The sequence below is a fragment of the Lepidothrix coronata genome, unplaced genomic scaffold, assembly GCF_001604755.1.
Source record: "Lepidothrix coronata isolate B3197 unplaced genomic scaffold, Lepidothrix_coronata-1.0 Scaffold20, whole genome shotgun sequence".
Classification (NCBI taxonomy): domain Eukaryota; kingdom Metazoa; phylum Chordata; class Aves; order Passeriformes; family Pipridae; genus Lepidothrix; species Lepidothrix coronata.
Window position 1 is genome coordinate 2,647,864 of NW_016690200.1, and position 26,180 is coordinate 2,674,043.

The 26,180-nt window shown below is 43.2% G+C and overlaps 2 protein-coding genes across 3 annotated transcripts in view; one reads left to right on the forward strand and one right to left on the reverse strand.

Annotated features, from left to right (window-relative positions):
• FRMD4A (FERM domain containing 4A) overlaps positions 1 to 6,335 on the forward strand; it is a 180,466-nt gene extending 174,131 nt beyond the window's left edge. Inside the window, exon 23 of the mRNA XM_017807716.1 lies at positions 2,480 to 6,335. Within this exon, the coding sequence (XP_017663205.1) occupies positions 2,480 to 2,582 (103 nt within the window). The 3' untranslated portion in view covers positions 2,583 to 6,335. The remainder of the gene's footprint in view (positions 1 to 2,479) is intronic.
• A 3,336-nt stretch (positions 6,336 to 9,671) lies between these two features.
• On the reverse strand, positions 9,672 to 26,077 carry PRPF18 (pre-mRNA processing factor 18). 2 transcript variants are annotated; one of them, XM_017807738.1, is made up of 11 exons: positions 25,947 to 26,077; positions 24,934 to 25,011; positions 24,779 to 24,805; positions 21,900 to 22,004; positions 19,708 to 19,821; positions 17,799 to 17,945; positions 16,007 to 16,075; positions 15,131 to 15,271; positions 14,603 to 14,674; positions 12,277 to 12,432; positions 9,672 to 10,283 (listed from the first exon to the last, which is right to left on the reverse strand). In XM_017807738.1, exons 1-11 carry the CDS (start codon positions 26,010 to 26,012, stop codon positions 10,203 to 10,205), a joined length of 1,056 nt encoding a protein of 351 aa, XP_017663227.1. In that variant the 5' UTR covers positions 26,013 to 26,077; the 3' UTR covers positions 9,672 to 10,202. The 2 variants fall into 2 exon arrangements, with proteins under 2 accessions (XP_017663227.1, XP_017663228.1); XM_017807739.1 differs by lacking the exon at positions 24,779 to 24,805.
• Positions 26,078 to 26,180: the final 103 nt, after the last annotated feature.

Genomic DNA, 26,180 nt, shown 5'->3' on the forward strand with positions numbered 1-26,180 from the left:
ATTCTTCTAAACATCTCCGTGATGATCAGAAGTAAAACGGGTGAGCAGCCAGCTGAGACATCTGTTTGGATAATCCCAGCTTTTCTTATCTTTCCATTCAAGATAAATCCTGCACCCTGTCTCTCACAGCAAAATTGCATCAAGCCAAATTCTCAGCTGGTGAAAGTGAAGTTATCTGGATTTATAGTTTAGGCCCTCTACCAACAACCAGTGCAAAAAGAACTGGAGACAAATCAGCACTTATTTCATGGCTGAGCATAGCACGCATGGCATGTGTATAACTACAGAGAAGCAGGCACAGTCTGCCATTAGATGTACAGCACAGACTCCCCCACTGCAGGGCCAGCTGTGCCCACCTAGCACAACTCAGCAGATTGACAGTTATCCTCAATATGTTTTTGTGTCACTAACTATTTCTAAAGATGAGTCATCAACTTGTTTCCCCACTAGATTAATAAACTCTTAACAATGTCTATGTCATTTCTTTTCTTTAACATTTCCTCTCTCCTCTTTCCTCCTTTTTTTGCTCTCCTTTGCTCAGAGAAGCAACAGACAACTCACCCACTATGGATGAGTCTCAGTCTCCAACCCACCAAAGTACTGATGAATAGAGGTATAGTAAGGGAACGTTTTGTTCTTTCCTCCTTCTGCCTTAACAGTCCGTGAGCACAGTGGGAATAACCGGTGTCCCACTGTCCCACCAGAGCAGCCCTTTAATTCTGTGCCCATTTGTTTGCCAACAAGTCTTCCTTCAGCTCTTGGAAGAACAACTTGGAAGCATCTCGAAGCCGCTCTCTGTGCCTTTTCAGCAATTCTGCTGCTGTGGCACTTTCCCCTGTGAAAGGGACTTGGGGCCAGCCTGCTCTGTGCTCCTGCAGGGGCTGCACAGGCACAAAGAGCAGTGGGGGGTGACAAATCTGTGGCTGGGGACAATTCAGAGCAGGGTGGGCAAAGTGCTGTGGGGACAGTCTGGGAGCAGTGTGGCAGGGAGACGAGCTGGGGTAGGTGGGAGCCTCGGAGGACCTGGCCTGAGCTCCCAGCGCCCCTTCCTCCCTCCTCCCTCCTTACTGCAGAACTGGGAAACTGAGGCTCTAAGCAGTGAGGTTTCCTGGAACAAGGAGCAACCCTGGCCCCGTTCCTGTGGGAAGATAGGAGGGGGGAACGGTGGAGGGAACAAAAAAACCCTGAGTATTTCTATTTTAATTAAACTGACATCTCTGTCTGACACTCTCATTTGAATCTACAACCATTCACAGCTGACATCTGTCAAGTATTTCAAGCCCAACTTTCTAGAGATATAAACCTCCACACTCCAGCACAGTGCTGGGAAACAAAAGGCTTTTTAATATGCAAATGGTGATGCCCTTGCTCAGGTTCCCCTCAGACCAATTCCAGGGAAACCAGGTGGAAAACAGGGCAGAGGAAGCAGGAACTGAATCAGATGAGAACAGTCCTGTGAGGTGGGGAGGGAGCAGAGGAAAGAGTGAGAATCCCAGAGTACACAAAAAGAAAACACATCTCCCACTTTTGGCCTCAAAACAATCTCTAGCTTAGAAGTCGGTTCAAATCAAAGTGTGAGGGAGAGACATCAATTCTGGCTGTTGCTGTGCAGATAGAGCAGTCACTTTTCAAAAGATCCAGATTTTGACCTCAGTGCTTTCCTCTGGCAAGTAGCTCCACAGCCTAAGCCAGGAGCTGATCCTGATCAGAGCTCTTAACATAAATAGCAAAGAAAATTCTCGTGAACTGTCTGATATGCTCAGTAAAGGCAGCAGAAGAAGCAGTAGCTTGCAGGAGCCTCGAGTTGAGGACTAGGCTGTCTACAACAGAACACAATCCTTTCCACATCAGACCTGGCACGCTCTCACTAGTTGCTTCCTGGTTCACCCTTGGAAAGCCACATAACTCTGGGATTGCCAGGTGATGCACAAGCCTCTGCCCAGAGCAGAAGTGCTGTAGGAAAGCATCACCAACCACCCTCCTCTTCCCACATTCCCACTGGATAATATAGTAAATGGCTGAGAGAGCTGCACTTAAAACTTGCTCCCTGGGGAGCATCCTGCCAAAAACCTCCTTACTCCAGCTTACTACTGGGCAGGACAGCAAGACAGAGCCCTCAGGCAGAGCCCTCAGGCAGAGCCCTCAGGCTGGAAGCACAGCAGCTCTGCCTGTTGCCATTCCTGCATCCAAATGTCAGGGCACCCTGGCTGTGGAGAAGCTGTCAGAGCTCAGCTTTCTCCTGCCTCCTCACAACAAGTGGGTTGCTGGGGCAAACGGGACCGCTGGGGAAGATCAAACTGGGTCAAAGCAGAGTCCTGCACGCTGAGCCCACCCCAAATATCAGCTTGGGAATACCTGCAGAGTGCAGTGGGGTCTGAATATCCTGCATTCTTCTCTACCCACAATACAATGTTTAATGCTCATGGTTGAACTTCTCAAGAGGCCTCACTGTCCTAACAAAGTTTCATTTCTCCTGCAGGAACTACAATGATAGCTGTTTCCTGGATTCTCCCCTCTATCCAGAATTAGCAGATGTCCAGTGGTATGGGCAGGAAAAAGCCAAGCCTGGGACTCTAGTGTGAACCCCTGACCTCAAGTTAATCACATCAATGCCATTCTGAGATCACCTCACTGCCTCTCATTTGCCTTACCCAGATGCACTGTCACCCAGCACCAGCTTCAACTCTAAGCACTTTTCTCACGATGCAATTCAAGGCGACATTTATGGAACACTGGCCCTGAGACATCCACCGCGGCAGCGACGGAGCGCAGCACATCCCACGGCCAGGCAGGTGCCCGTCCCTCCCACCACAGTGGGTGGAGAGGAGCAGACACCTGAACAGCCAGTTGGCAGTTTAAAAATTGGTTTTCCTTTGAAACAATGTAAGCCTTTCCAGGCTTACATCAAATCTTAGTGTTCCACGGCACGTAACAGCAGTAAGAGTTCCATGACCTGCGAGCTGAAGCCAACAGAATTAGTTCTAAGGGGGTGGGGATGGGACAGAGGCTGAGAAGTGGATACCATACTCCTGAAAGTGCATCTGTTCTGAAGAAACAGCAACATCCCATCACTGCAGAGATGTGTCAGTGTCACAATCAGATCAGCACTGCCAAAAGTCACCATGCTACCGCTTGCAGGACAAGTTTGCTCGCAAGTTTCAGCTACAAGAACATCTCCCTCCTTTTAACTCAGTGGCAGACGCGGCCACCTCCTGTAAAATGGCATTTCCTTCTTTGTTTGGAGCCCACCTATACACGAGTAAAACAACCCCCTGCGCTGCAGACACACCAGAGGTCTGGGCTGGTATCACAGCATCGCTGTCTAAAAGCTACTGTTAAACTGGACAAACAAGGTTTACAAAGGCATTACCTAAAGCAGAGGCAAGTACTGCGCTCACAGCATCTCTGTGGCTGGCACAGGGTGCCCACCAACGCACAGAGAGGTTGGGGGTTGCGATGTTTTTTTTGATAAAAGATAAAAATTGCCAAAAAAAAAAAAAAAAACAAAAACAAAAACGCCTTTCTGCAAACAGATACAGCCGATAAATTCAAATCGATTTCTGCACAAAGCGTCAAGGTGAAGTCAAAGGGAAAGCACATCGCAGTCGAATCGACACGGTAGAGCTGCATCAACATATCGGTTCCACTCATCTTCCCTTCGTTAGCACCCGTGTAGCAAAGGGCTCGTCACCCGTGTGCTGCTGTGTGGGAGAACCGGTCTGTCGGGAAACAGGAAGGCTCCGCGGCGGAGTGGGGTTGGACAACCAGCAGACAGGCAAATCTTCCCACTGCGAGACCACAAGGAAGAGAAGCGACTGAGGGAGGCGTTGGACACGAGCGAGAGCTGCCTGCTGATACCAAAAGGAATCGCACGAGCGCGTCATGGAAGGAGCCGCAAGTTTACACATACTTTTGAGCAATGCTTTATACATGTCAAGCCATGGAACTTTAAAAGGCCTCAAAGACACTTTTGTAATGAACAAGTGCACAATCTAGGTGGATGTTGAAGCTGGCACGTCTAGTCTTCACTGCGGTGCTATGCTGTTTTTATTGCCACTCGATGGGGGGAGGCGCCCGGCCTTCCCCCGTTTGTGCGTGCAAACGATGATTTCCTATGGGAAAGGCATTAAAAGAAACGGCTGGAGGGGGTTACTTTGTGAAAAGCAGAAACTGAAGTTAGCTTTAGTTTAAGGAAAAAGGAAAAAAAAAAAAAGTGTGAGTGTGTATGTGTGTGTTAAGAGTGTATGTGTGTGTTAAGAGTGTGTGTGTGTGTGTGTGTGTGTGTTCCAAGAATAACAACAGCATCTACCAGACAAAGTAGGGCGAAACGTTTCAAATTAAACACAGCGACTTGGGGGGCTGCCACACCTTTTGGTATTAAAATTGCTGGAAAACTGCATTCCAGGCTTTAAAAGAGAAGGGTTCTACATAATTAGGCTTTGAAAAACAATGGGGTTTCTAAACATTAATACCTTTCTGCAGCTCACACCAGAAATGTTGGCTTCGGTTCCCTGCGCTGCTGCCTCGCATGGCTGGTAAGGCAGGGGGGTGGCCTTGCAGAGATGAGACAGTGACAGGCAGAAGGGCTGTTTATTTGTCCAGGGAAATCCATGGCAGAGTCAGGATTGGATGAGGCAAAAGCCCAAGCTGGATGGGGCTCTGAGCAACCTGGTCTAGTGGAAGGTGTCCCTGCCCATGGCAGGGGGTTGGAACGAGATGAGCTTTAATGTCCCTTCCAACCCAAACCATTCTATGATAAGGAGACCCTTTCATGTTCATACATGAAACATAAATGAATTACTCCTATGAAAAAAAAAAACCAAAAAACACTGGCCAGGGGTTTTCAAAGGTGGCCATGCAAACCTTGTGCTTCTGGGCCTCCTTGAAGCATCACCCTGGGAGTGTGACACCCTGTGACAGTAATTGAAGCCTTGTGCCCAATTCTGGAAGAACAGCCAGGGATGAGATTGCACCCTTTATCTGGACATGCAAAATGCTGTTTTCACCATCTCTTTGTGCTTTGGGGTCTTTAACATGGGAATTATTTCAAGCTCCTAATTGGATTTTTAGCTGGATAAGAGATAGTACTGATTAATGACATTTGCTGATAAGATTTGGAAGCTAAAGTGAAAGGATTAAATAAGGACCAAATTAAGCAGCAGCAAGTAATTTAGCCCAAGGATTTTTAGGGGCTCTGAGCAACTGTCTGTTTTCTTTTTAATTTCCCTGGTAAGTGGTTTGGGTTGGTTTTTTTTTTAATGTGTACCTTCTTTTAATTAAAAAGAATTCAACAACAGCGGCACTATGAGGCCTCTGGGCACTACAGGAAGAAACATTAATTCCTCCAAGACCAGCTCTGCAGTTTTGCAGCAAAGGTTAAAAGGTGGCAGCCCTGAAATTGGGGGGGGGGAGGAAAAAAAAAATGTTTAGCCTGAATTGCAAACAGGCTGGAGTGGAGAAAAAGCTTTCTAGAAACGGATTGAGTTTTGCTTTGTGTTCTGCTTTTCTGGTTTGCAATCAAGGCACACGTGAGCAGCCAGTCTGGTAGTAAAGACAGATTAAGTAAAACAGGTTTTACTGTTTAGCTCAATTCAATTAAACACAAATGTACATAAAATGTTAATCATATGAGATTAACATATTTAAGTATAACACGGAGGGGTATATACATAGCTATTATAGACAAGCACTTGACTACCAACTTAACCCCTCCTTTACTTTTTTTTTATTTTTCAAGGCTCCATCTGCCATAAAGCCACAACCGCGTTCTTCGTCTCCGTTGTCTGACGCTCCCTCTGTGTGGGCAGGAGCCAGTGGACAGTCCATGCACTGGGCTGTGCTGGAGGCAGGGTTTATTTTTAAATGGTATTATATGCAGTCGAGTGTTGAAAATGTTGAAACAGTCCAATTTGTTTTCACTCTGTATTAGTTTTAGTTTCAGGCATAGCCAATCCCCATTCAGGTGCTATCAGATGACCAGTTACTGCTTAGTTAACTAGATGTAAAGTTTTACATATATATTAATGTCAATAGTTTTATTACAGGTTGTGTAAAATGGACTCTCTAGTTTAAAAAAAAAAAGAAAAAAAAAAAGAAGAAAAAAAAAATTAGGTCTCTCCTGAAATTGAACTTTAGAGCATGGAAAATGATTTTACTGGATTCTGTTCAACTGTAATCAAGGAAAAAAAAATATGTATGTTGTAGAAAAAGTCGCAGAATTAAAAAAGATCTGCTTTTAATTTATTCTTTTTGTATTAAGAATTTGTATAGTTACCTTTACATTTTGCAAAACGGTGTTGTCAACACTTCCTTATTAAAGCATTTTCAAAATGAAACCTTGCTGTGGTCTCTTCGGGAGGGCACAGCACACGGGCAGCTCTTACCTGCTCTTAACTGCACTGCCACCACTGTGAGATGCTGGCTCCAGATGTGCACACAGCTGGCCAGGGTGTCCATGAGGGACCCGCTCCTTGGCTGTCAGGGGGCCTGACTGCAGGAAACATTGGGCATCCCCCCCAGAAAATCCTGTCCTTTAGAGATCCTTTGGGATTCAGTGCTTGTGCTCAGCAGATCTGTGCTTGCTCTGCTGTGTGTTCTCCCGAGCACAGGTCTCGGGAGCTCAGGAGCAGAAACGGTGTGATGGACTTTCCACCACCACGGGAAACAGTCATGGATATAATCCTTACTTTCAACACACATAACTTGAGATTACTAAAATTAACACTCACTTGTATGAATTGAATGCCAAATTGCTGCAAGGCCATTTGCAGCAATGCCAACAGCTGTGGGACTGGCTTGAGCACCAGCACGTTCCCCAGTGCCCCAAGGAACTGCCTGCTCCTTGAATTCCTGAGGGACTCCTCCCTGCCCCAGCAGAGGCTGCTCTAGCTCAGGGCAGGGCTTTGCCGGCAGCAGTGACCCCTGCACAGGGTTAGGGATGTCACTTAATACCAGTTTTCCCCTCTGTGGGCAGCAGTGACCCCTGCAGCCACCCACCCCCGTCCCAAACTGCAGACAGCCACACACTCACATGGGACCCATCCACACTTCCCAGCACAGTTGCTTCCTGCTCTTTCCTTTTATTCCCACTGTCCACGGAGCCTCTTCCCACCTGATCCCCCACACACCCCACAGGGAGCCACCAGTGGCACCAGCCCAGAGCCAGGCAGCCCCTCCAACCATCACCCGGCATTGCTGCATGAGGGACCTTCACAGGCAGCAAATCCCCAGGAGGGTTTGGGATGGGACAAAGCAGCCATGATCAAGGTTTCAAACACCCCTGGAACTCTAGGACCTTAACTCAGATTTATTGCCAGTGGCTCCATAGTGCTGCAGGCACCTCCTCCAGCTCCACATCACCTCAGGAGCAGCTTTTGGGACAGCCTGCTCCAGATCTGACACCAGCACTGCCACCCTTGTGCCAGCCCTCTTGGAAAGCACTACCTTGTGTCCTCATCCCCTGGGTCCAGAAGTTGGAGCAGTCCCTTCCCCCCTGAGAAGTAAAGCCTTTTACATCCCAACCAGGTTTATTCTTTGGGCAAGACTGGATTTATGGTAGTGATTCTATGGCAGCCAGCAGGAGCAAAACCCAGTTCCTCCATCAAAATAAATTGATCCCACACATGCCTGCCCAAAGAGCCTTTCCAGCAGCAACAGACAAACAGCAAATAGGGAGTCAAAGACATGTAAGTAGCATCAGGCACAATAATACCATTATCAGGTATTATCTCAAACCACATACCTTGAGAGTTCACCTCGCACAGCCCCTTCCACCACCAGGGTTGGGGAGGGGTCGGGGGCTGCAACAAATGACTGGGGCCACTGAAGTCCCAAAACCACTCCAGACACTGCTATGGCGAATGCATGAATTCATCCCAAGGCTACAAGTCTTCGGATTCAGCGGAATTATTTCCGCCTAATGCAGGAATTATCAGAAATAAACATCTGGAGAAGCCCATAGGGAAAAGTTCGAATTGCTAAACTGAAACATACCCTCTCCACAAAAACCAATGAGCAATGTGACAGCTGCACCACACCCACTCGTCCCTAAACCAGACTTGGGTGGGTTTGGGATTATTTTGGCTGAGAGGCATTATTAACTATTTGATCACGGTCTGGTAGCTGCCATTTGGGGCCATCCGGCTGCAAAGAGCCTCCAACCAGTGATGAAATGCAGCTGCTGTAACAGTGTCCCCCCAGCTCACAATCCCACAGGACCAGGGCTGGCTCTCACGTGCTGGACAGCTGGAAACTCTTACACGGATCTGCCGTGAGAAAGTACTCCTCGGTTCCTCGGCTCCCCGTGCAGCACCATTCCACGAATTGCAGGGGGATAAAGTTCTTCCGTCATGGGACTCATTCGAGCGCGGCGGCTGTATTTCAGGGACTGTCAGCCAGCAAGGAGGCACATTGCTTGAATTACATTCTTTAAACCCTGATCAGACTGAAACATTCCAACCCCAAACTGACATCCCTCCAGGAGGCGCATCCACACTCTAACCGGCACTCAGGGTACCATTAAAACTCTGCTCAATAATTGGTTCTAAAGCAGGAGGGGAAAAAAAATCTATGTAGTACTATTACAGATGCCCCAAGGAATCCACTTCCCCCTAAAGCAGACGACAGAATGCTCCTCAAACCATCCCCTGGCTACTCATTCGCTGCAGTTTCCAGGGAAATTACAGCTCTTCTGAACAAGGGACAATATTGTCCCTCAATTATTTACAGAGTTCAAAACTAAGGTCAAGATGAAGATTTAGAAACAGCTCAGGAAACCGTCTGGGTGGGGAGAGGGATAAGGTTGCGACATTACACGTTTCCTGTTGTAATAAAGCCTCCAAAGAATAACTGTGCAGAGAACTGAGAAAAAAAAAAAAATAACCAGACACCACTGTTAATGAAACCCTTCCATGCTCTTGACATCTGCCCAGCTTCCCCCCACAAGCCCCCACCTATACCCCAAAGGCCCCTCCCCAAGCACTGGTGAGGTTTTAGCAGCCTCACTTTTATTACTTCTAAACTGTTTAAGCTCTTGACATTTTCTCTGGGGTCAAACACTCCAGGCTGAAAATCTCCTGTGTCCAGAGAGGCACTTCAGAACCTAAGAGTCTCCAGAAGAACCTGAAGTTCCTAAGGATACTCCTCCAAACTCGCTACCAGCACAAATCCCCCAGTGCCACATCTCACTGGGACACTGGAAACACCCACAGGAGAGGGGGTAATTCCTTGAGAAGAGGGCACCAGCTCCTGCTCCACGCTGCCACTCAAGGTGAGGACCCAGACAAACCCATACACTGGAATGTTGACACATTTCTTCAGGAAGTGGTTTTGCTAAAAGCTAACAATGTTTTCAATGTTTCACTACTTATGCAGAATTGGACCATCATTCCCGTGAGTTTCTTCACCATTCCCAGTCAAGATGCACAATGGTAAAGATTTGTGGCTGCTAGAAATACTCTTCATGGTCATGGGAGGTCCTAATTATTTTCTCTGCAATGCCCTGCAGACTGAAATTTTCTCCAGATGTATAAAAATGGGATTTGAAAGCCCCAAGAGCCATAAGATTACGTTCCTCAAGCCCAGAAGGTTCATATTAAAAATGTCATTACCAAAAAAAAAAAAAAAAAGCCAAATCAGATGCATTCAAGATCAAAAACTCTTTGCACTGAGGCTGAGAAATATACAAACCTTTTTTTTTAATTCCTGATAAATACCACATGAAAGATTAGCCAATAAAGTCTTTATATTTACAGAAATAACCAAGATTCAGATTCAACTGCTTCCCTCTAATCATCTCCCCACATCAGTCTCCAATGCAAAAGCAGCCAAAAAAAAAAGCTCCACATATGCTCCTTGCAGGGCTGTGTCTCAACTAAAGCTCTAAAATATGGGAAACAGTTCAGTCTGAATAACAAACTGAAATAAAAGCAAGGCTCTTGTCCACTGTCCCCTGGTCACTGTCCTGCTCTTAACCTCTTCAAAACCCACCCCCTTTGCTGTGTACTGGTTGTGTTCAGCATAAAGCATAGATTTAAAAATAAACCTAAATAAATGGGGCTTGTAAAAAGGAAGCTGTAGAAAATCTCCCGCTTTCTGCTTTTTCACAAAGTTCCTCTTGGTGTCCAAGCACAGACTCTGCCTCTTCCATCCTCTCTGGGTCTTGGAGACCAAAATATGAGTCATGCCTTGGCCCCTGCAGAGCCTCACAAAGCGTTGTACTCCACACACTTGGATGGGTCTGTTGGGAAGTGCTTCTGGCAAATGGTCATGAGCCTCTTCAGCCCCTAGGAATTAACAGAACAAGGACAATTCCATAATAAAGCATCTGTAATAAAGCTGCAGCTGTCAAATAAACATAACGGCCTACAGTATTTTTAAGCTTAACAAGAAGAATTAAATAAGAATAGGCTGCTATTTTGGGCTTGGGATTCTTTTTGGGGGGTGTTTTTTTTCAATTTAACTTTTATTAACCTTTCTCCCTGCAAATTGTCAAATTCTCTCTGAAATAAGAGAAGTCTGGGGCATAACCATAGAAACGTGGTAAAATTCATAGTGAAGGATCACAGAAATGCTTTAATGCCTCTTTATCACCATGGGAGAAAATGATATCACAACAAAATATATTTAAAAGAAAGCTGAATATTAAAAGTAATTCTAAAGAGCAAATAGCAACTTATGAAACCAAAACAAGCTGCACAGCCAAGAAAACAGAACCAAATACTTCTCAGGAGGAGAAATGTGGTACCACATGTGACACTCCAGGGGCAAACTGAAGAAGCAATCAAGGATAAAGACAGAATGTGGACTTTTCAGTTCTTTCAAGGCATCTGTTGCCAAAAACCAACGTGACAGAAACCCTGTGATTATTTTCTAGAAAATTCTAACAAAGAAGAAAGCAAACTGCTGTGGTGGAAATGTAATTTAGCAGTGACATGTACTCCAAGTCCTGTCCCTGTCATTAGACACTCATCATGGAAGGCAGCTCTTCACTAAGGGAAAAATGATTCAACAGAAGATGCTTTGGCCTTTTCAACACAGGCAAGAATGGAAAGTATGTCCCAGCACCAGAACAACTCCTTGTTTGGGATGTTATGATCCCAGGGTCGCCGTAAATCAGAAATATGTTAGCTTCACGTAACTGCTGGGAGCACAGTCACAGGACCTGAGGGAATGGCCTGAAGTTGTGTCAGGGGAGGTTTAGGTTGGATATCAAAAAAAGATTCTTCCCCCAGAGGGTGGTTGGGCACTGGAACAGGCTCCCCAGGGAAGTAGTCACAGCACCAAGCCTGGCAGAGCTCCAGAAGCGTCTGGATGATGCTCTCAGGCATGGTGTGACTATTGGGGAGAGTCCTGTGCAGGAATAAGGGTTGGACTCGATGGTCCTTGTGGGTCTCTTCCAACTCAGCATATTCTGTGATTCACAATGATAATTTTTCAGGTTATGATATTGAAAACTATAGTTGAAGAGAAAGCAAAAGTTATAGCCCCAAAACAAAGAGACTCAGAGTAGAAAGGTGAAGTTGCATTTTGCAAACATTTTTCTTCCAAACATCTGCAGAAGATGAAAAGCAACAGGAGTCCTGCCTCTTCATCGGGAAGACATTTCTGTAAACCTCCCCTGCCAGAAGCTCTGAGCTCCAAGATGCTGCTCTGGAGGATTCAGAGTTAAGCCAGAAGGTCTTTATCTCAACAAAACTGCAACTAGCAAAAGGCAAATACATTTAACAATACAAGGAGAGAAGACTTGTTTCCTCAGACCTGTCCAACCACTATGCTGAAAGGTCAGAGGAGAAAAACAGCAGTGCTACAAATTCCACAACCAAAAGTTCACAACACGACTATGAAGACGCACAGGAGGAACTAAACCTGAAATTTTGAGCCCAGATTGTTAGAGAGACATCTTTGAAAATTGAATTAATTTATGAATGCATTTATCTAGTTGCAGAAATAGCCAGAAGGACTGTATTTCATGGAATTAAATTCTGTGCATGGTGTTTAAACCACGAGTTAAGCAGTGAAGGACCTCAGGAGAATCAAGCATGATTCACAACTGCTTTGGTGTTCAGAAAAACCCATTACACTGTTCCTGGCCCAGAACTGAAGAGCCTTCAGGTCCAGGATGAGCTACCCATTAACTGGATGTTATTCCTAAACTGAGCCAAACTAAAACAACTGTCTGTTTCCAGGGCTCTTTTACCACACCACCTGAAACTAGTATTTCTCCAAGATCCCCCAACTTCAAAAGCAAACCTGTTGGATTTCCAAAGCCAACATTACCTGTATGTATTTCCTCTGGGTTTCGTCGTTCAGGACATGGGCTACGTGCTTGGAGAAGATCTTCTCCCGTCCCGTTCTCGCGTGGATGCCGACCATGGTGACACCGATGGGCCAGGGAGCATTCCCAATGGCCATCTGGAGATAGGCATCGTTGGCCTGAAGAAGTAAGTGCAGGCACTCTCAGCAAAAACAGGAAGAGCAGCAGGGAGCAGAGCATTTTTGCATTGCCAGACACAGTAAAACACCCACTCCAGTCTCCCTGATTTGGGTTTCGTTGCACGACATCAACCAACTACACAACACACCTTCCCAACACGATTCGTGCTGAAATCTGAGGGAAGCGAGGACTATGGACTTGACTGAGAACAAAAAAAAGCACTGGATATGGCAGTCTTACTACCTTGATTAAAACTGGGTTTTATTCCTTTTTTTCTGGGTTTTATTCACTTTTTACTGGGACTGTTTTCAGCTCGGCCATCTCGGGTTAAATAAGCACATTTGTGACAATGTTTATGACCAGAGCTGTAGCAGCAGTAAATCAATCTGAAATTTCCTGATCAAGACAGTAGATCCCATTTCTAAAGCTGTAGCAGAAAACATCCCTGGGGAAGAATAGGGATAAAACTCAAAAGGAAAATTAACTGGAAGAAAGGGAGAAAGGAAGAGAAATATTGAGCTAAAAAAAAAAAAATCATGCCAACTTAGAAGCAGCAAGTGAGGACAGACACTGGGTTTATAGATACAATTACACACACAACTTCAAGGATGTGGAGCAGGACATTCCTTCTCTATTAGAGAGCAGCTACAAAACTCACTGATAAAGAGTTCATTTATCACCTCCTATTCAGAAACTAGACAATAAGAAGTAGCAATCATGACCAGTGGGTGCAGATTCCTTCCAATTGGCACTGAGCAAACTGGGAGGTGAATAATGAACAAGACAGGGGGCTGCAGACAGAGCTAAAAGTAAATCTAGATAAGGGACAGGACTTAGTCACCATCTACACGAGGCAGAATCTGAATAGTCTTAGTCAAACACCTACTTGTTGAATTAAATACAGTTTTGTCATGAAACACAGTATGTGAACATGCAATTAAAGACCTCCAGGACTGTCACAACAGGGTTAATTAAGGCTGAGTGGGCAACCTGCATTCTGGCATTTGCCTGCTGTCAACACAAAATTAAAATCATTCAAGCATTTCAACTAACAAAGCAGTAAGAATTTGTTGCTGGCAGTATTCACTAGGATGCACAAAGCAAAAAGCACAGAAGACAACAGCAGGCAAAAAGAGACAAGTCTCTCAAGAAGCAAAATGGAAAATTAGCCTAATTTAAAAAAAAAACAAAAAAAACACCAAAACTTCCAAATGTGCACTCAAGTCCTCCAAAATCTGTGACATTTACTTAAAGCCAAGCACTTCCAGGAAAGAGGAGCACAGCTGATTAACCCAGAGATATACCACATTCCTGCATGCTCCTTACTTTGAGAAGGCATTGGAAAGGAATTTCCATCTAATGATGACAACCAAAAGAAAAAAAGATGCCCCAAAACAAAACCCCTCTATCATATATCCCACACATTCACTTCTAGTTTCACATGATTTGGACTAAACTTGTCTTAGGCCATCTTAAATTTTTTTCAGTATCAAAAACAGGTTTGCTTGATTACTTGAATAAAAAGAAATACTAAAAATTTAAAGGCAAAACACAGCTCTATTTCCTCTGCATGCATGAGCTGCTTAAGCAAATGCTACCAGTATCTGAGTTCCACTTCAGAAGACAACTACAAACAAAACCTAACACTGCCTTTGATCTTGTGTCCCAAGGTACTTCTGCCTCCTCCAGTGAGCAGCCTTTGTCCAAAAAAACTTTTCATTAACTTACCTCAACCTTACCAGGCCAGCTAATGTGAGCATAGCCAAGGAACGGGACAGCATCTCATATTCAGTAACTCAGTTCACCTCAATCAATTTATAATTAATTAATCAACACCTATTACTATTCATTCAATACCTTCATTTAACCTTACAATATCAGTTTTCCTATAGAGGATTCCTCTGCAACTTAAACCATCTCCCAGAAAAATTCTCTTCATGTTTGCAAAGATATGCAGTTTCACGAACCTCAAAAGATCTTCTATCAGGCTGTGGATCAAACTCTACTTGGAGCCTAACATTTATCAGCAGTTTTTCATTTTGTTTGAGTAGATGTCGTATTTCCAAATACGTATCTTCAAAATTAAAAAAATGGGAATGTTTAAGCAATAAACTCCTTCTTTTACAATCAGACAGTCCGAACATGCTGAAAGAGTGCAAACAAACGTACCTTCACATATTCTCTTTGCAACATGAATTTAATAATATCTGTTATTGATTCTTTGATGTCTGCAGGAAGGGTCTACAGGAGAGGGGGAAAAAAGAAAAAAAAAAAAGACATTTACTTCAGAATAGCAGCTCAGGAAAATCATCCTACTCAGCATTTATACAAAGTTTAACAACTACCTTTGCTTGAGGACTTTAATAAAGGAAAATATCTTTGTTATTTAGATGAAGGATCCGAAGCAGAAGAGATTAAGTGGTTACACCTGGTAGTTAGTGGCAAAGTGCAAAATGCAACCCCAATTCCCTATGGTGTTTGCAACCCAATGAACAGGTGATGTTTTAAGCAACACCTGGAAAAGCAGTGGGTAGGCAGAAGGTCTCACTGATCAAGATGAAGTCAGAACTAGGCATCATGGGCTCTAGAGACAGAAACTCTGATCAACTCAGTTCTCTCCTCTCCTTCAGAGAAGATAACACTGCCTTAGGAAAGGGTACTAATGCTGGGTTAAAGTGACATTTAGAGGTGATTCACCCTTTTCCGGAGTTTTCTGAAGAGTGGCCTCAGGTAGGACTCCGTCTGTTTCTGAGTGGCGCTGTTCAGCTTCCCCTGCACTCCCCGTTTCACGTAATCTTCTCTGGCGTTCAGCTCCTTGGCCCAAACTCCAAGAAGAAACTGCACGGGACGAAGCACATTTGTGTCATGGTGCCATCTAGTGACTTCCCCGGCAAATCAGACGGGAAAAGCGGGTTAAGCCACCACGGCAAAACTAGTTAAGAAGGTAAGAGCCTCCTTCAGAAGGATCGGCAAGGATGCAGGAACAACCCTCCTGTCTTAAATGTATACACACACATTAAAGCTTCAACTCTTGCTGTGACTTTGATCATCGCAACAGTTAGACCGAGACTGGCTGACTCAAATGAGAGGCAACACAGGCTTCTTGTCAGGAAACAAGGAAGCAATTTTCTGCTATCCACTTGAACCTGCAGACTTTAAAATTCTCTTATTCCACATAACAGTATCAGATGACGTTCCAATTCAGTTTGCACTGTTCCTGGGAAACTCCTCAGAAGGTTTTGATGCCACAGGACTACAGAAAGGCAACTACATAAAAGTGCCTCAATTATTACACGGAAATCAAAACTGTGTTTGTTTTGTCTGGAAAAGCAGGACCAGATTTTGAAGAACGCTGCTCTCCCAAGAGCTCTTTCCCAGGTCTAGCAGAAGTCACTGCTGTGACTAACAAAGGCTGTGGAGTGCCAAGCAGGTCAAAACCCCCACATCTTAAGCACAATGTGTGAGTTTTTTCCTCAGGCAGCTTAAACCAACCCTTCTATTCATGAAATGTATCTGTATGGTGGTAAAAATATGACATGGCTACAGAATAATTAATCCAAAAGAGTTTGTTACCTTCAAGAACTTTGTTATGATGTCCATATCATAGTGGTCATCACCACGTCCTAAGGATTCTCCCAAAGCCTAAAACAGGGGGAAAAAAGCAATTATTTCCACTTTGTCTGGAAGTTTACCACCACCACCACCACAGCAAAGCTCACCACATTGTGAGCTGTAATAAACTCCACCAGAAATCCAAAACACTGGCTAGGAAACAGAATCAAACAGCTATATATGCTACTGAGATTCATTTATCTATTAAAAACATTTATATCAAAAAGGCCATATGATTTACTTCTAAAAAGTCAATGCAACAGTAATTCTTCATTCGTTAACTACCAAATTATTGGCACAATTAGCAGCTGTCTGACAGCACCGTATTAAGGGGAACTGTGGGTGCACAGCTTTTTTGAGATCCCCAAAGCCATCAATTAACCTAATTATTTTGTTAAGCTACTTCAATTCTCTGATGTACTGGGGCTTTTTATCATTTAATTGTAACTGTGAATTTGAGGGAAGAAATCTAAAAAAAAAACAAACCCAAAACCAAATAACAAACCAACAAAAAAAAACCCCCACAACCAGCTGTATGCTCCAATATTCTACTTTCCTGCCAAAATCTCAAAACTGTTAATACTAACAGCAATTTTTAGAAACATTTTCCAGTAGGTATAGTTGGATTTATAATGTATTTCCATTGCCCTTACATTTCCAAAGTGAGTTTTATTTTTAAAATCTTCTAGATTGAGAGCACAATTCAGTGTAAGCCTTTATGCTCAAGGTAATGCAGCTGAAGTAGCATAAAATTAAGACTGCAGTGTTTTCAAACTTTTTCAGAAAAAGATTGCTTTCATGGCTCAAACCAAGCCTGCCCTACTACCCCAAGAAGAGGATATTTTGAGAACTAACAGATCAATACAATGCAGCTCCATTACAACTGATTTCCATCCTGGTACTGCAGTTATTTTAAACCAGAACTTCTGGCACCATAACAAAAAAGCCAGACTATTTCCTACTAATAATGTATTCACTTAAGCTTTCAGTTATAAATCAGATTATTTCTTAAACACGCTTTTGGAAGGATGTTAAGATTAACTCCTGCAAAGAGTTTTGAAGATTAAGCATAAAAGTCTTCAGCTCAAGTTAATGTGCTTTTCAAAACATTACCCTAAAATACCAGGTGTTGAATGCATTTCATGGCACTCACTCTCTGCTCACTCACACAAATACTGCAGGATTCTTTCAGAATAGAGTAGCTGTTCGCACTCAAGTTCCTGGGACACATTATCTCTGCACTTCTTGTATTTCCTGTGATCTGCCTCCTGATGTTCACTTTTTTTTCCATCCTGGATGTTTATTTATCAAACATTCTTTCTGTATGTCTGTTTTTTCAGCATCCGTATTTCTTGTACAGGGATAATTCACTGGTACTGAGCTCACTACCCTCTCAAATACTCACTGGAAACGCTTCAGAATTTATGACGAGGTAATGTGTTGTAAATAAATTCCCTACCTCTGAAACACCTGCAGAAGGAATCCTAACTGCATCACTGTCTTTTGAGGCAACACCTGTCCCCTTTCTGATGAAGTGCTGTGAACAAAGACCATCTGAGTTTTCACTTGTCTACTGTGAGCACCTGTGATTCAACTCAAGGCTTAGAAACCTAAATTCCCTGTTTAATGATACTTCAGAATGCCTCAGTTAGCTGTTGAAAACAAGGTTAACTTTGTCTAAACAATCCTGAAGCTTTCTCACAACAACATACTACACCTAAAATCCCTTAATTAAGATATAACCATCCCATACTTCTAGTTCTTCAATAGTAGTGTTCTCCTCATGGACTTTCAGGTCATTCTGGGAGTCGTCGTCTCCTGCTTCTTGGCCGCCTACAATTTCATTCAGATACTGCTGATCAATCTTATCCAAAGCAGCCTTCAGGTCATTTCTCAAGCCCTAGAAAAGATTAAAAAAATGGCTAATTTAGGAAAAAACCCTCAAGTAAATAAAAGCAGTTCAATTCTGCCGCTGTGAGCATTCAACTGCTGTTTAAGAAAAGCCAAATTCTGTAAAAACATGCACTAAGGGTTTAGCTTTGTTGTCTGACTTTAAACTAAATTCCAAGGATTGCTTCAGCACTTAACAAAAAGCAGGTGCATGAACTTCTGCAATGTTCATACCTATCAAAAAGACTTTTTACAGTGTTTTTGCCAAAAAAGTATAGAGGATGGAATCAGCTTCTAGGACTTTCTTTAAGACATTGTCTCCAAGCAATGGACTGAACTACCCCAAAATAAACAGAAAACAGACCATAACCATCAACAGCTCTACAAGTCTTTAGATCTGCCCTAAAAAAAGCTGAAATAAGGTAACACTCTGTCATGGTTTAACACTCCTTCAGTACTATCACAGAAAACATTTATGTTGTTTCCTTTTATTACAAATTATTTAAACATACCGGGGTGTTTTATATATATTAAGTGGTTTAAAGCCTCTAATACAGAATAGGTGATTACAAAACCAGAATCAGTTTAAAACCATATATACAAAGTTAAAAGCTGCTTTTAAATAGAACAAGAGACTCGCCTTAGACACAGTTGGGGGATTTGCATTCCTGTCTTGAGACATAAAATATAAAGCTCCATAAAGGAGTATGACAGTTCTTACCCTCAGATAAATTCAGCCACTCCACAGGGAATGGATATGCACAGTTATTTCCCCTCTTCCATCATCATACTTGGCTGTCTGGAACGTTTCTATTAATCATTTAGTAGTCTAAAAACGTCTGAACCACAAACTGGTGGTGACTAAGCAACATAAAGAATCCCCCCCAGACAGCAACAGGAGTGGCTGAAACATGTAACACACAAATCCAATACAGTCCTATTTATGAACTCACCATTTCCTAATACATCTATTACTGTCATCTGTGTCACTCAAGGGGAAGCTTTCATTAGCAGAATTTTTATTTTTAAACATTCAGATCTGTTTATTTTAAAGACTTGAAGAGGAAAAGGCTTTCCTTTTATGGGCAGTTCCAGCAAAAACATTTAAAACAATTCAGGTTGCCACAAATTAGGGAAGAAAATCCAAAACATCACTCTCTTAGTAGGGTTACAAATTACAGTAAATGCAAAGCAAACCCCAACTGCATCTCCTCACTTAACTGATCATTTTTTAACAGGAATAAATTGGTTATATCTTTTAGTCAGTTTTTGAACTGATGGCTACTTTAAAGGGAAGGTGGAAAAATTGAAGTTTCTGTAACAAGCTATAGCTCTGGAATCCAGGGATTTGAAAAATCATTTATATGCCACAGAGACAGGATGTAGTCCTGCTCTTCCTTACCTGTAGCTTCTCAGGGATGCACATAATCACAAACACAGGATTGTTTTAACAGTAAATGACTGTTCTCTGCTGGTTAAAAACAGGAGCAGCACAGGCTGGGGTATTAGTGTCACCTGAAGGCCCCTTTTCCAACTGACAAGGGCCTGGAAGGTTTCTGGGGTTGAATTCTAACGTAATTGTAATTGTGCACAAAACTCTGACATTTAACATAGTTTCTCAGGCAATAAATGAGATAGAGCAGATAGTTCTCTTTGCTCTGTATGATCTTTCTTTCCTGAAAACTAAGTTACTGAAACTGATTTTCAGTAACTTTTATTGGGTTACTCATTGATTATCCCACTACAGCTAAGTAAGTAAGAGCCAGTCTTACCTTGTTCACTTCAGGTGCAAGAATTTCTATCTTCCTCAGACGCTGAAATGCATCATAATCTGTTTCTCCAAAGAGCCTGATGGGCTCACCCCTCTCTCGTAACCTCCTGATAACCTGAAAAGAATCAAAGCATTCCCTGAAGCATAAAGGAAGCAAAATAAAACCCAGAATGATAGATTTATTTACTTTGCTTAGAATAACAAGCTGAGCTGGACTGCAGAGGAAATGGCAGTATTTTAAGCAGTTGAAAAATGTTCCAGACACTTTACAATCTAAATATAAAATTCCCACGGTATTTCAGTGAAAGGTCATTCCAAATATTACCGATCTAAATTTTGCATAAAATCCCAGGCTGTTTGACACAGCCTAACTTCTTCCTGCTCTGACTTGTTTAAACAAATACACAAAAATCATCCCTCTAGCAGAGCCTAAAGACCGTTTTCAAAATCACAAAGGAACTTGATGATTATCTCACTCACTTATTTGCCTGGGCAATAAAAATACTAACTGGGGTGCAGGTTGTCCCAGCACAGCTACAAGATGATCTGCTGAAAACTCCCATCCTTAAGCATTTGGAAAATATGCAGTCCCATAACCTAATGGTTACTACTAAAAAGAAGATATAACAGAGGTGAAAAAAGCCTCCCTCAACTGATTTGCAAAGTCACAGACAGAGCCAAAAACTGAACTTTATTCTCCCAATTCCTTATTTCACGCATTGCTTGATAAATTTCTGTATACTTACCATTATTCACAGATTCATAGAAGGGTTTGAGCTGTAACGGACCCTAAAGATCATATGGTTCCAACACCCCTGCCATGGGCAGGGACACCTTCCACTAGACCAGGCTGCTCAGAGCCCCATCCAGCCTGGCCTTGAACACTTCCAGGGAGGGAGCATCCACAGCTTCTCTGAGCAACCTGTTTCAGTACCTCACCACCCTGAGAGTAAATTTTTTCTTAACATCTAATCTAAACCTACTCTCTTTCAGTTTGAAATCATCCCCCCTTGTCCTGTCACTACAGTTCCTGGCAAAAAGTCCCCCTCTGGCTTCCTTTGTAGGCCTCTTCAGATACTGGAAGGCTGCTACGAGGCCTCCACACAACCTTCTCTTCTCCAGGCTGAACAGCTCCATCTCTGAATTAACCACTGAAACTAAACAACTGAACTAAATTCACTTAGTCTATCAAACAATAGGCTAATTGATACAATGGATAATTGGGCTTACGCTTCATTTCATGTCACCACCTCACTATGCAAACCCACTGGTTGGACAACAAGAAACTAAATTAATATTGAGACCTTATTTCATTTATTCAGTCTGGGTGTCTTGCTGTATGCTGGCAAACATTTAACTTGCAAATGTATCCAAAACAACAGGGATGAAAAGAGCTCTGGCACAGCAATACCTAAACCTGGACCAAAACATGCACACCAAGTGCATCAATAGCAGAGAGAAAGTGTGTAAACAGGACGTACAGACCACACCCCAAACCAAACGTGAACCCAACAGTCTGTGTTACAACTCTTGTAAAAAACAGTGAGTATCCTGCAAAATTAAGGGGACACATGACATTCTTGGATGACCTCAGCTGTGAATTTCAGTACTACCAAGATTAGAGTTAATTCTGCACTTCTGAACTTCCTGCTTTGGGGTATGGATCTGTTTGTGAACGTACATCCACACGGGCATTTTTATCCTCAGAAAGGCAAAGAATGCCCCAGCTGCTCTGGCTTCAGGACTGTTTCTTCTAGAGGTCAAGGTGAACTTCCAAAACTTAGTTTCTAAATTTGGTTCAGACCAATATGCTACAAAGAAAAGAAGCTGGAGGAAAAAAGTCTTGGAGAAAGTCAGCATGCCATCATCAGTACTATCCAAGGATAATGCTAATATTCAGAATACTACTCCAGAAGTCATCTGAAAGAGCTGTAAAATGTTATAAAGCATCTGTGTAAATCCATATAACAAAAAGGCTCTACCCATCTGTATCTCCCCATGCATTCATTTGGAGAGCAGGCCCTTGATGAGCAAAGATAATCACTAATTGCTGACTGTAAAAATGGAAGCTTATTATTTAATAAAACTGTCATAAGAACTACAGGTCACTGGAAGAAAAATCAGCCCTAACAAGAAATTTCAGATACGTTTGCTTTAAAGTCTAGGGGTCTGTTTATGGAAAATGATTTTTACCTCCTGTCTGGAAAGGGTCATTGGCAACTTTTCTTCTGCCAGTTCCAGTTCCAGTACTGGATTTGATGCAGCCAGTGGTTTCTCCTCCTCTTCCTGCTGCTGTACCTACATTCAACAGACATAGTTACTATTATGTGATGGAAATAAGCCCATACACTGATGCTAAATGACTTAAGTCAATGTAAAGATACAGAACTCCGGGACACAAACTTTAATAGGACAATATAAAACTTTAGTTTCATAGTTTTATGGTCTGTAATTGAATTTCCCAGAACAATAAAAGTTCTTGATACTATCAGTAATTAACTAACACTTCTGCAGGTTGCAGGAAGTAGTCTCTAGAGCAAACAGAAAGGACAATTGCTAAAGTCTGGCAGTCACTTTAGCAGGCAGATGCCAGCACTGGTGCCAAAAATAGCAAATCCACCTGTTGATTCCTGCCCCTGCTTCATCCTCCTTACCCATGCAAAAGCATTTGCATCGCTGTGTGATAAACCAGAGGGGGGAAATGATTCAAACAGAAAATAATCTGACGACCACAAATACAGGTACCATTCCCAGGCCACTTCACCTCCTCATCCAGCTCACCAGGCACAGCACGTGGAAGGACACAAGGGCAAGAATGAAAACTGAAGGGCAAGGAAAGAGTGGAGCTGCTTCTTCCAGTGTCAGTTAAAGTGTTTATTACCTACAGCTTCAGTGACCTGAGCACAATTAGCAGCGATCCACAGCTCCTGTTGGGTTTTGAGGGGTGCTCGTTTTGGGTAATGCATCTTTCTAACAAGTTTTCCAGGTTCAAAAGGAAAAAAAAAAGATACCTACAACTCCTCATAGGAAGAGGATCTCATTAACAACTCCTCTTAATCCAAAAGAAGGTCCCTGACTCAAACAGAGCATTCCTTCTTCATTACACAGTATTTTAATAATGCAAAGCAACTCTTTGATCAAAGTCACTTTGAGACAGCAGCCATGTAGCTACAGGTCCCTGTATAAGCTCAAATTCAACACTTCTGAACCAGGAGAAGATTGCTGGTGGAAATATTCCTATAACAAGGGAATATTTCCAGTGCTCACTCACATCTTGGCTCTTCTCAGATTCCTCATTAGAATTTATTTTCTTTCCATACTTGCTAAAAGGGAAACAATCCAATTAATCCCACAGCACCCTTCAGCATTCCCTGTGCATGGGCAGCACACTGTCAGCTCCAGTCTGCATTTGGGTTGACCAGTTTGATTAATGTACTAGACAGAATTTTTTTAAAGAAGCTTTTTTTATTCTTTCACCATGCTAGCCACCATGCTAGCCTTGCACTCAGGTGTCAGTCTGACTCCATGTGGCTGGAAAGATCCATCCCTGGGGCTCCTGCTACAAGATTCAGCCACATATCTACATTCAATGCTGTATTAGCAAACACAGAAAAAAAAATCAATCCTGCAAGCACACGTTTGGAACAAACAAGGAAGTACAATCAAATCAATGTTTAACACAAAGGGAGGGGAAAAATAAAACTTCCATCAATGCAGGAAAGGGGGAATTGACAGAGGACAGAAAATATGGAAGAACTGTGTAAAAAAAAAAGTATATATAAAAAGAAATATACTCCCGTGGCAGAAGGATACATACAAATTGTAACTTACAAACATTCTTGAAATCATAAAGAGACAGCAGCATTGGGGGAAAAGGTTTGATCCACTCTGTCAGCTGGACTCCAAATTACAAGCAGTATTTTTACCACAGTTATTTTTCTTTCAGTGCTTTCTTTAAGCAAGTGAAATTATTACAACTTATCAAGTCTAAGCAAAGCAAAAACGCACCTGCATTTAAAAAGAAATCAGTCTGTGTTCCACATCTCACTAACAGAGTGAAGAACAAATGCAGAAATCTGGGAGGCTCTAGAAAGGTACTAAGTTTAACAAAGCAACTTATTTTAAAACCATTTTCGGGGTTACATTTCACACCAAAACTGGTGCTGCAGCAGCACAGGTGACACCACTTCAGCCACCATGTGAGGTTCTGAGGGACTCAAGCTAATGCTCAAAAAGCATCATGCAGCCATTTCCACTTGGAAGATTCACTGAACTTCCTCATGATTGTCTGCTGCAGGTTCCAAGAATGGTTTTGACACTGATGTTCAAATATTCACAAACAGATTGAGGTTTCAGAATAAGTCACTAACTGGGTAAAGGTCACTTGAAAACAAAGCTCCTATTTGTGCCTTGTAAGAGCAAACAAGATTATGAAACTCTGTCTTCCACAGGGAATGCATTCCCCCTCCCAGACATGTCCCATCAGGCAGGCAAGGCAGGCACACACACTTGTAAATGACAACAACATTCTTTCCATTTCAGTAAACTCTTGCCCTGACACCATTACAAGGCAGATAAAGCCTTCCAGATCACCCATTTGTTGCAAAATGCCCCCGAGGTCACCAATTGTTTCTAATATTTTTGCCAGCAAGAACACAAGTGCTGTTGTTGCACAGTTCCAGTGCTGGATGGTCGATGGCCAAAACCCAAATACAAACACATGAAAGTTGGCAAATCTCTTTGATGTGCACCCACACTATACTGATTTCTTTTGTACATTTTGACAAGACCATGAAAATTGTCCAAATGGGTAAAATTATCCAAATGTATCCATTTATTTCCCGGTAAGGGTGGGGAAGGTGGCTATATCAGATCCAATGTTCATGCCTAACAGCACAATTTAAAAAAATAAAGGAAGACAAGCTTTGATCCCGAGCCACTTCATGCTTTCCACAAAAAAGAAATAAATAAAATAAAAGAAGAAAAAAAAGCCAAACCATAACACAAACTTAAGTAGCTGCATATCATGCATATCTTTTTCCTGCATTGAAAATGGTTTTGGAAACTCATACCTCTCCAGGTGGCTTCTCATTTACAGGCTAATGTATAACATTAACAGATTGAACAAAGAACAACAATTATCATTAACAACATTGACACTAAAATTGATAATAAAATGCAGACTTTAAAGCAAACACACAAAGCCCTGGAAGAACAATTTCCATACCTTGTAGCCACATCTCTGGAAGTAGGCCTCCTCTTCCTTTTTAGCTAACTCACTGCGCTTGAAATACTTCTTACTTCCCTAAAAGAGAGGAGAGCTGTCACCAGTTCACAGTTTCGTGTGGTTATGCAAAACCAGCTCACACTTTCTTACTTTGTTTGGTGGATTCAGCTACATCCTCTCCCAGAGACGGGAAAGGGCCTTTTCCACGGAAACAGAACTAGCTGGAAGCACCTCTGAAATCAGCAATACAGAGTGACTTTACAGGTTATATGTATAAGCAGATTCAAACACACAATGTGCTCACCAGCACTTTAAAAGGAACACGTTCTTTGCCATGTAAAGGCCTTTGTGGTCGTTGTTGTAAAGCTTCACTTCAGATGTGCACAACTGGGCCCAGGTTGTTTAGACAAACCACATAAAAGGCGTCATTTTACATTAAATCAAGGAGATGGGAGAAATCACTTTTGTACAAAGTATTTTAAAAGCTTTCTTGTAGAAATGTACTTGAAGAGACATGCCAGACACACAACAGCTAGAAAAAGTGGTCACCTCAAGGCATTTTGTTTCATTAGGATGAACTGTGACTTCTTCCTTCATGATTTGCCTGCCTGACCTACAGGAGCCTCTGATGCCAAACCCAAATTCGGACAGTGCTCTGCTTTGCTGTGGGGTTTTTAGGCACACGCACAAAGCTCTCAGACCCTCCCTCTGCCGCGGACAGGAGGGAGGACTGCGGTAAGGACACAAACCACACTCTGCTCACCAAGGGCCGCTGAAAGAAACAACTAAACCCACTCCCAAAGGCCACAGGACACCCAAACTCCTCCTGGCTCCTGCCCGATCCCATCCTGGGCCACTCCTGCTCCTCCTTCCCAAACCTCATCCCGGGTTTGCGAATCCCCGCCCTGGGCAGCTCCGACCCCGCTTCCCGGGCCTGTCCCGCCTCACTCCCGCCGCTCTCCCGAGGGACCGCGCCCCGGGCGGCTCTCGGTGCCCATCCCGGCCGCCCTCACCCCCAGGAGCTCCTTCTCCTCCAGCTGCTGCCGCTTCCTGCTGATCTCGCGCTTCAGGATGTCCATGGCGGCCCCGGGAAGTGCCGCTGGAAAACAATGCCGTCACTTCCGGGGTGGGACGCGCTGCCGCGCGGCGCCCCCTGGCGGCTGGGAGGAGCGGCGGGATGGGGGGGTTTGGGTCCCTTCTTCCAAGGGACGAGTGGCAGGACGGGACGGAAAGGCCTCGAGTTGCGC